This window comes from Berghia stephanieae, chromosome 5, assembly GCF_034508935.2.
Source record: "Berghia stephanieae isolate SIO BIC M18660-M18661 chromosome 5, UCSD_Bste_1.3, whole genome shotgun sequence".
Lineage (NCBI taxonomy): Eukaryota > Metazoa > Mollusca > Gastropoda > Nudibranchia > Aeolidiidae > Berghia > Berghia stephanieae.
The window spans coordinates 68067599-68077598 of record NC_088364.1 but is presented as its reverse complement, the minus strand read 5'-3'; the positions used below and the strand labels follow the sequence as shown (position 1 = coordinate 68077598).

At 36.0% G+C, this 10000-nt stretch overlaps 1 protein-coding gene across 1 annotated transcript in view; it reads left to right on the top strand.

Annotated features, from left to right (window-relative positions):
- The window catches only part of LOC144973487 (uncharacterized), a 40984-nt gene extending 37632 nt beyond the window's left edge, over window positions 1–3352 (top strand). Inside the window, exons 3-4 of the mRNA XM_078915968.1 lie at window positions 340–489; window positions 1455–3352. Coding sequence (XP_078772094.1) covers window positions 340–489; window positions 1455–1633 — 329 coding nt within the window. The 3' untranslated portion in view covers window positions 1634–3352. The remainder of the gene's footprint in view (window positions 1–339; window positions 490–1454) is intronic.
- Window positions 3353–10000: the final 6648 nt, after the last annotated feature.

Sequence of the window (10000 nt, the reverse complement as noted above, 5' to 3'; positions counted from 1 at the left end):
GCGGTTCGCATGCTATTTTAAAAAGAGGAATGTTTTTATTCACCTAAAAATCAAATCAAGGGCAACAACTCGTACAAATCGAAGGGAATATTAACAAAAGTGTACATGTGATTTGTTTAACATATAATAACGTTTTTATGTTCTTAAAGATGTTATAAAATATAGATAATTTACGAGTAATTAATTGTTAAATATAGTTGACTTCATTTGAAATTTAGCGACCTCTGGTTGTCCTTCAAGGGGTCGAGTTGGAATGTCAATCTTACCATCAGTGTACCCACTCATCCTCCCTACTCACTCACAAACCAATGAATCGATGCATCTTTTCTCTTCTACCAGCCTGGGTGGGTGCTTTCCAAGCCTTTGCTATTTTTGGTTTCATCGGTGTCAACGTTTGCTTTGCTCTCATCATCTGCTTCATCTTCATGGACAAATGCAAGGGAGATAAGGAGGTCTCGATAGCTGCTTGCATCGCTGGGATTGTTGGAGGTGAGTTGTCCTTCTTGACTTTATCATATTAATTTATTATTCGTCCCTGTTTGAGCAACGCGGGTGCTTGTTCAATCAAGCAACACTGAGTGCTGTCAGTTATTAGAGGTGTGGCAGCAAAGGCAAACGTTGTTTATTGGTGTCATTTTGAATAATAGTATGAAATAATGGGAGTGGTCAGAAATGGATGACAAAACTCTGACCCCATTGTTGCATCCCTGGGCAATACACTTTACACGGGCTACCTCTCAATCTACCCAGGGGTGAATGAGTACCCAACAGTGACGGATATTGTGGGAATTATAGTACATTAAGGTGACTTGTTCTGTATGTAATAACAATTACGTTCCGGACTAGCCAGTCGCCGAAATAAATGAAACATTGTGAAGCGCATTGAGGATGGAAAATCCATCCATCCATTCATCCATCCATCGACCAATTCATCTATTGATCCATCCGGATTGAGTCTCTAGATCAAAAGTCCTTTTAGTTCTGACTGTGGTATTATGTCGGCCTGAACTATGCACCGTTCAGAGCGGGACTCGAACCCAGGACCGTCCGACCCCCACAAGAACACATATCCGCACGATTTTAGTACACAGAGTTTTGTGCGTGCGTTGACACGTTTCTTCTGGCGGGCGAATTTTGTGAAAATTTTAATCAAACAAATAATATTATTGTATTACAATGTGTGACCCATCGTCTCAAAACGGTATTATGTCGGAACGAACCAGATGCTTAAAAGCCGAATTAAATGTTAAACTGGTCAAAAATATATATTGTTGGCATTAGCACCCTGAAATATGGTATCCATTCTCCTCAATAAAACATACAAACTCAACACAAGTCTAATATTTCTGGCTATAAATTCAATGTTCAATATCTTAACCATCCCGACTTAATACCGTTTTGATGCGAAGGGTCACATATGGTTCTAATGATTCATTTTCCTTGCCTTTCCTCAGCCGTTGGATGGTTGATTGCTGTCATCATCTTTGCTGACAATTACGAGGAGGACATTACTGGGGACGTGGATCTGGAGTTTGGCTTTGGCCTGGCCATCGTGGCACTGGTTCTATCAGCCGCCGGAGGAATCGCCATGATCTTTGCAAATGGTGGAGGTGCCACCAAGCCCTCTGGTTAAATCATTATAGTCGATCATCAACCTTCTAGGAATAGTTGTTTTTTTTTTTTTTTGGTATAGTGTTGTGCGTCCATTGCGTCAAAACGGTATTATGTCGGTGTGTCCTCTGGAGGAATCATAATGATTACTGCAAATGGTGGAGATGCCACCAAATCATCGGGCTAAATCATTATAATTTTTTTTAAAATCTGACTACTCATAGTTTTCATTTAATAATATGTGACTATCTCGTTAAACCGGTATCATATTTGGGTGAATTGGATGCTGAAAATGGAATCCCAATCATAATCAGAACTTTGACATTTTGGTAAAATTCATACGATTCATTGTGGATTATGTCCACCCATCAGTGGTTGAGTAGCTAGGGATGTTAGATCTGGCGGAAAGTACTTTGATATTAACTATTTCTTGGAAATTACAAATTAGATTTTTTAATATCCTAACCAACCCGACATAAAAAAAAACTAGAGCATTTCTATCGCGCAATATTCACTAAACGTGCTCAATGCGCATTACTTGGGGTCCCTAGCCAACAGCAACATTTAAACATATAAGACGAGACTTGACACCAGATAGGCGATGATGCATTTTTTTTTCGACGGAGACAACGCTGTAAACGGCCAGGTACTCATTTTTTTGAGAGAATATGAGTAAAGAGCCTTTTTCAATGACTCAACTATTCGCCGAGCGAGGCTCGAACACAGGGCCTTCCGATCCGAAAGCGAGTGCCATACCACAAGACCACATAGTCGCACAAATTACCGTTTTGAGGCGTTAGTCACATATTCATGTGATGCTTGCATTTCTATTACATTCCTAAACGGTACAACCAATGGTGGCCTGATTTTGACCAGGGGATAACAGGAAAGTATATTATTCACAATGCGTGAAAAACTAAAAGGTGAAAATTGATTTTGATATCCGTCCACCACAACTAATCCAGAGTAAACTCCACCTGCGGCTTTTGTAGGAGGAGTTGCCGAAAGGGGGGGGGGGGGGGGGTATGCTTTTGGCCTATGTTCAGCGTAAATGATACTTACTATTAATCTTTAACCAATTTCATCGGTTTCAATTATTTCGTATTCTTCTCAAAAAGTGAACGTTCTTGGAATATTACTACCCGAAATATTAGATAGGTCAAAACGCTTGAAAGAATTGCACGATATTAAAACGGAGAAAATGTATTGACTTATGTAATGTCGAACTCTTCGGTTGTTATTTAGCTTCTTCATTGTGAAGCTTTCACAGGGTAAGATATTTCTGCCTAAACGAATTTTCACTTGGGAGGAAGGACGAGTAAACTACAGAACAATAAAAGAATTGCTCTTTGGAGTTTAGAGAGAAATAAGTTTATTATATTACATATATATAATATGTTTTTGAATGACTACTTTTGTAATCTATATTATTATGCATTTTCTAGCTACTTTTTCTAGTTGTATAATTTTTCAGATTCTTACTTGTCTAATGTTTTTATGGCCACAACATTCGTTATCTATTTAAAAAAATCTGGCATATTAGAGATTAATTGAATGACTAGAAGGGTGAAATTGTATGTTTTATAATCATGAAAAAATAAATAAATTCAATTTGGAATGTAAATGAATTGTATTTTAACAAAACTACACGTGACCTCTCGTTCAGTGAAGAAAAACATCTTTCAGCTAAATCTTTAATGTTTTTATGTTAATATTTTGGTAATAAAATTGATTACGATCACGAGTTGTGTCTTTAATTTTATTGACAGAATGTTTATGTTCGAGTACATTTCTCTTTCCAATCGACGTTGTTCATAGATGTTATATTATGCAGGTCTGACATCCGAACGCATTTATGGGCCTAGTAGTTTAACATTGTTGCAATGGATAATATTTTACGTTATTCCTTATTTTTTTTCAGATTACCATTATAACAATGAGCCCATAATGAATTGGGTTACCAGAAATATAAACAAGTACACGTCGTTTCCAGTACGTCCTAACAAGATGATAAATAAAAAAATTAAAAAATTCCCTTTATTCATCCCGTAGGGGAAATCTGTCTCGAGGGTCTAGTCCAAGGGAAGACTGGAATAACCCAGGCGTCAGCCGCAGTGCAGCGCCGCAAATCGAGCTAGGGCGAGGTGGCTTGCTCAAGGCCACACAGCGCAGCTGCGGGCAATCGAACCCGGTACCTTTCGGGTACGAAGCAAAGACCGTTCCGCTGAGCCACGCTGCCCCTAAATCGTGTACACGATAATAATTAAGACAAATCCAAGATAGATAATCAAGTTTTCATCAAGAAAACAACATTTCTACGAGTTTTTCTCCCTTTGTTTATCATTAGATGATAATGTTAAAAAATTGAGCTTTTATATAGCTCAATATCCACTAAAAGTGCACAAAGCGCTTTACAAAGGGTCTCTGACTAACAGCAACATGAAACATGTAAAACGAGATATGACGTCTTTTAGGCGATAATACAATTAACGCTGTTAACGGCGAGGTACTCATTTTACACCTGAGTACGGTGAGAGAATGTGAGTAAAGAGCCTTCAACAAGAACTCAACTATGCGCCGAGCAAGGCTCGAACCCAGGACCATCCGACCCGAAAGCGAATGTCATTCCAGAAGACCACATAGCCTCACGTGTATCCTTCTCAAACGTACACTACAATTATTGTTGCTGTTGATCAGGGACCCTTTGTAAAGCGCTTTGAGCACGTTTAGTGAATATTGCGCTATATATAACGAAAGCTCGAGCTCAAGCTGAGGAAACATAAAATGTGCATCCAGTAAAAAAAAAGAGCTTTTATATAGCGCGATATCCACTAAATGTGCTCAAAGCGCTTTACAAGTGGTCCGTCCCTAGACAACAGCAATATTTAACATGTAAGACCGCCTGTTAGGCGATATTACAATTTTTCGGACAAAGACAACGCTATTAACGGCCAGGTACTCATTTTACACCTGAGTACGGTGAGAGAATGTGAGTAAAGAGTCTTTTCCAAGGACTCAACTATGCTCCGAGCGAGGCTCGAACCCAGGACCTCCGATCCAAAAGCGATTGTCATACCAATAGCGTCGGGGGCTTCATTCCCGTACTCTGACAAATCTCTTTTTTAAAAAAAATATTGGCCAAAAAATGTTCATTCTTTTTATTATTTTAAAAGAGCAACCCCCCAACCCCCCTCCCAACCCCCACACACTGTAACCGTAAAAAACAACAAAGGACACCATAAGCTTTTATATATCTAGAGCAATGTCTGCTAAACGTGCTCAAAGTGCTTTACAAACCATGTAAATTTCACAGGGAGCGCTTTGACGTATCTCAGCTTTGTTGCAGTTATTTTATTAGTAAAAAGACTTGCCTATATAAGTACAATGTCAGAATTTGGAATAAGTTGGACAAAGAAGAGGCAATGAAAGCACAAATAACTGAAACTAATGCACTTCCACCCGGACTAGCATTCGACGAATTTGAACCCGCCACTGAAACAGAAGTACTGTCCACGCTGAGACAATGCTCTAAAACAACTAGCCCAATAGATCCAATTCCTTCATGACTTGTTCTTTCTAGTGCTTATATTTTGGTCCCCGTTCTTACCCATATTGTAAATGCTAGTTTGTTTATTGGTGAGGTATCTAATAATCTTAAACATGCTATTGTCACTCCCATATTAAAGAAATCTAGCCTTGACAAAGAAGACCCAAATAATTATCGACCAGTCTCGAATCTTACCCTCATGTCTAAACTAATTGAGAAAAATGTTGCTTTCAGGCTAAACACGTTTTTGAATGAACACAAATTGTTCTCTAAATTTCAGTCTGCTTATCGCCCCTTTCACAGCACTGACACTGCTCTTATTAAAATTCACAATGATATCGTAAATCACTTATGTCGGAAAAATGATGATGTTGTTATCATACTACTTGACCTTAGTGCTGCTTTTGATACAATAGACCATACTCTTTAAATCGACAGACTTAAGACACTATACGGATTTGGGGGTACTGTTCTTCACTGGTTTTCTTCTTACCTCTCTGACAGAATTCAATCAGTGTCTGTAAATCGACATGACTTCTCTTCTCCTTGTCCCCCATCTTTTGGTGTACCACAGGGTTCAGTTTCTGGGACCCTCTTTATTCACCCTCTATTTCAGACCATTAGGTACATCATCTCAAAATATTTTATTAAGTACCATTTTTACGCAGACGCACCCAACTACTGTTTCCCATTAATATCGGCTATCATATCAATGTTATAAGGGATATAGAAAATTGTATCTCTGAGGTTAGTGACTGGATGTGTTGCAATAAACTCAGGTTAAATGAAAACAAAACAGAGGTGTTGCAAATTACAAGACGGGGCCTCGTGGACCTTTCAGCGCTTAACCTGAATCTTTCTGATAGTGTAATTCCCATCACGAAAGAACCTGTGAGAAACTTAGGAGTATTATGCCCATGGCACTAATGTAAATAGATCCTGCAAATTTTATCTTAGATCTATTGGTGCTATTAGAAGGCTTCTTGATATTAATACTACTAAACTTCTTGTTGTCTCTTTGATTTTGAGCTGCCTTGATTATTGCAATAGCTTGCTCTATGGTTGTGATCGACTCCAAAAGATACAGAACAAAGCAGCTCGATTGGTAACGTTATCTAAAAAGCGCGAGCATATCACCCCATTTTGGAGGACCTACACTGGCTACCTGTAAAGTTTAGAATTGAATTTAAAATACTCACCCATGTTTTCAATTGCTTAAACAATTCTGCTCCTGTTTACCTTTAGGAAGTTATCCACCTTTATGAACCCAGTCAAAATTTAATATCTGCTAATTTAAATATCCTAAGGGAACTCCCAAAATCGTTTGTTTTTCATGAGAAATCCTTTGACCACCATGCCTCCCGAATGTGGAACTCTATCAGTAATGAAACTAAAAATATTGAAAATCCACTTATCTTTAGAAAACGGTTAAAAACTGAGCTTTTCTGTAGGGCATATAATTTGGATTCTTAGTATGTATTTTATTATAATATATTATGTTATCATCGAATTTATGTGGTTTTTAACATGCCAATTCTATATTTGTGTATGACACATGATGTGTTCTAAATTGGAACTAGGCTCTATATAAATTTATTATATTATTATATTATTATATATATCAAAGGAAATACCACAAAAACAAACAAAATCGAATTGGGTCAAAATTAAAGATGAAAAAACATTCCCTTTGAAGCAAAGACGCCTCAATTGACGTAACTTGAATTCTATAATAGGCTTCAACAGTCGTGACGTCACTTCCTTCGTGATGACGTATAGTAACTTAGTAACTGATTCTAAATTATCGGAACCATGGCTCCTGTTTACCTTCAGGAAGTTATCCACCTTTATGAACCCAGTCAAAATTTAATATCTGCTAATTTAAATATCCTAAGGGAACTCCCAAAATCGTTTGTTTTTCATGAGAAATCCTTTGACCACCATGCCTCCCGAATGTGGAACTCTATCAGTAATGAAACTAAAAATATTGAAAATCCACTTATCTTTAGAAAACGGTTAAAAACTGAGCTTTTCTGTAGGGCATATAATTTGGATTCTTAGTATGTATTTTATTATAATATATTATGTTATCATCGAATTTATGTGGTTTTTAACATGCCAATTCTATATTTGTGTATGACACATGATGTGTTCTAAATTGGAACTAGGCTCTATATAAATTTATTATATTATTATATTATTATATATATCAAAGGAAATACCACAAAAACAAACAAAATCGAATTGGGTCAAAATTAAAGATGAAAAAACATTCCCTTTGAAGCAAAGACGCCTCAATTGACGTAACTTGAATTCTATAATAGGCTTCAACAGTCGTGACGTCACTTCCTTCGTGATGACGTATAGTAACTTAGTAACTGATTCTAAATTATCGGAACCATGGCGGACGCCCTTATGAAATACTTCTCCGACGAGCATAACAGTATATCTAGAGGAGAAAAACATTATAAATCTGATCATGTTTTGACTTTTATACATTCTGAGCACATGACATATGAAAAAGTTCTAGCCAGCATGAAGAATAAAAAAGACCAATTTTCTTTGTTTAGAACCAAGCTGCCCGTTGCTGGGCGGATGTGACATCAGACTATTGAATCCTATTTTGACCATAAATTAAATTTATTTTCATCGTCAAAATTACCTCGATATGATTCCATTTTGACACGATGGGTCACATAATCTGCGTTCTGCCGTCGTACGTGGGGTGGCGTGAATATAAACATCTTTATCAGCTTATTTAATTAATATATAAATGAGATTGTACACACACCTCTGTTATAACGCTGCAACATCTGCATAAAACTCAAACTTCATTTGTATTACAACTTTCCTTTTAGTCATCATAACAGCCAAGGAAATACAGGTCTACTTTATATTATTATTATTATATTATTATTATATTATTATTATTATTATTATTATTATTATTATTATTATTATTATTATTATTATTATTATTATTATTATTATTATTATTATTGTTTTGTTGTTGTTATTTTTATTATTATTATTATTATTATTATTATTATTATTATTATTATTATTATTATTATTATTATCATTATTATTATTATTATTATTATTATTATTATTATTATTACTATTATTATTATTACTATTATTATATTATTATTATTATTATCATTATTTATTATTATTATTATTATTATTATTATTATTATTATTATTATTATTATTATTATTATTATTATTATTATTATTATTATTATCATCATTATTATTATCATTATTGTACGTATTGGTGGTATTACGTTGTTGTATTTCTTAAATGATTATTAGTGGTATCAGTTTATTTTTTTTTTCGTTCCATTTACCATCATTTTCCACTGTCATGTATGTTGTCATCAAATTGTGTGATTTATTGGCGAAAGCCTAAGATTTATTAAACTTTGAACTATATAACGAACTGTTTCGTTTATTAGCTAAGAGAGGTAAAGGCTAGCTCTGAAATTACAAATGTTTATTTTAGATACTATAACATCCAAGGAAAAAGGATTCACTTTTAAAAATGAGTTGTTTAGATTCCTAGCTTAAGGTTACGTATAGGGAATGAGATTAGCGGAAGAGTAGCGTCCCTTGATTGGACGTCACCCATAGTCTGTGACTTCACCGGCGGAAAAGTTATTAGAGAGAGAACGTCATGTTGGTTGTGCGCATGCGTCTCTCGTCCTCGCTTCCGGTGAAAGCGGCTTGAGACACTTCAAAACCAAATTGACGTTCTCTCTGTAAGGTGACGTCCAATCAAGGGACGCTACTCTTCCGCTAATCTCATTCCCTATAGCCTTGAAATTTGAAATTTTCATTTCATATACTCTATAACATCCAAGGAAAAACAGATGTACTTTTAAAAATAATTTGTTTAGATTCCTAGTCTAAGGTAACGTATAGCGCTTTGAAATTAATTTTTTTTCTTTAAAGATATAATTTTAAATTTCAAAGCTAGACTTTACGTCTGTAACCTACGAAAATATATATCTCGCTTTCGGATCGGAAGGTCGTGGGTTAAAGCCTCGCGCGCCGCATAGTTGAGTCCTTGGAAAAGACTCTTTACTCATATTCTCTCACTGTACTCAGGTGTAAAATGAGTACCTGACCATTAACGGCGTTGTCTCTGTCCGAAAAAAATTGTAATATCGCCTAATAGGCGTTATGTTGCGTCCTACATGTAAAGTGTTGCCGTTGGTCAGGGACCCGTTGTAAAGCTCTTTGAGAACGTTTAGTGGATATCGCTCTATATAAAAGCTCAATTTTTTCCCTTAATATTCAGTTTAGACAAAGCTATATCTAATTGATAGTTTGCGCAACTTTTATTCAAGTCCCATTAACCGCTTAACTACGTATCTGGGAAGACACGTATTTAAAAATTGGCCAGAAAAGTCGACCTTCAAAAATCGATCGATTTAAATGATCCTCATCTTGGAAAAAAAAAAAAAAAAACAAAAAAAAAAAACAACTCTCAAACCTGGGATTTGATGGAAGGCTTCTCACGGTCCCAGGTTTGAGAGTTTTTGTCAAGATGAGGGTCATTCAAATCGATCGCTATTTTAAGAACGAGTTTTCTGGAGAATCTTTGAATAGTCAAAGGTGGCTGGAATGTTTAGAGAAAAACGCTCAATGTATATCTGCGGAGTTTTTTTTCCCGAAACGGACGATAGCAATTGCTTGCTACCATTTGGATAGGACGCTAGTCTACCGCACAGTACTTTCCGCCATATCCATCAAACCCAGCTACTCAATTACTGCTGGGTGGACTGGGGGATCAGAAAAAATCTCGACTGCACCAGAGGTCGATCTAAGTAA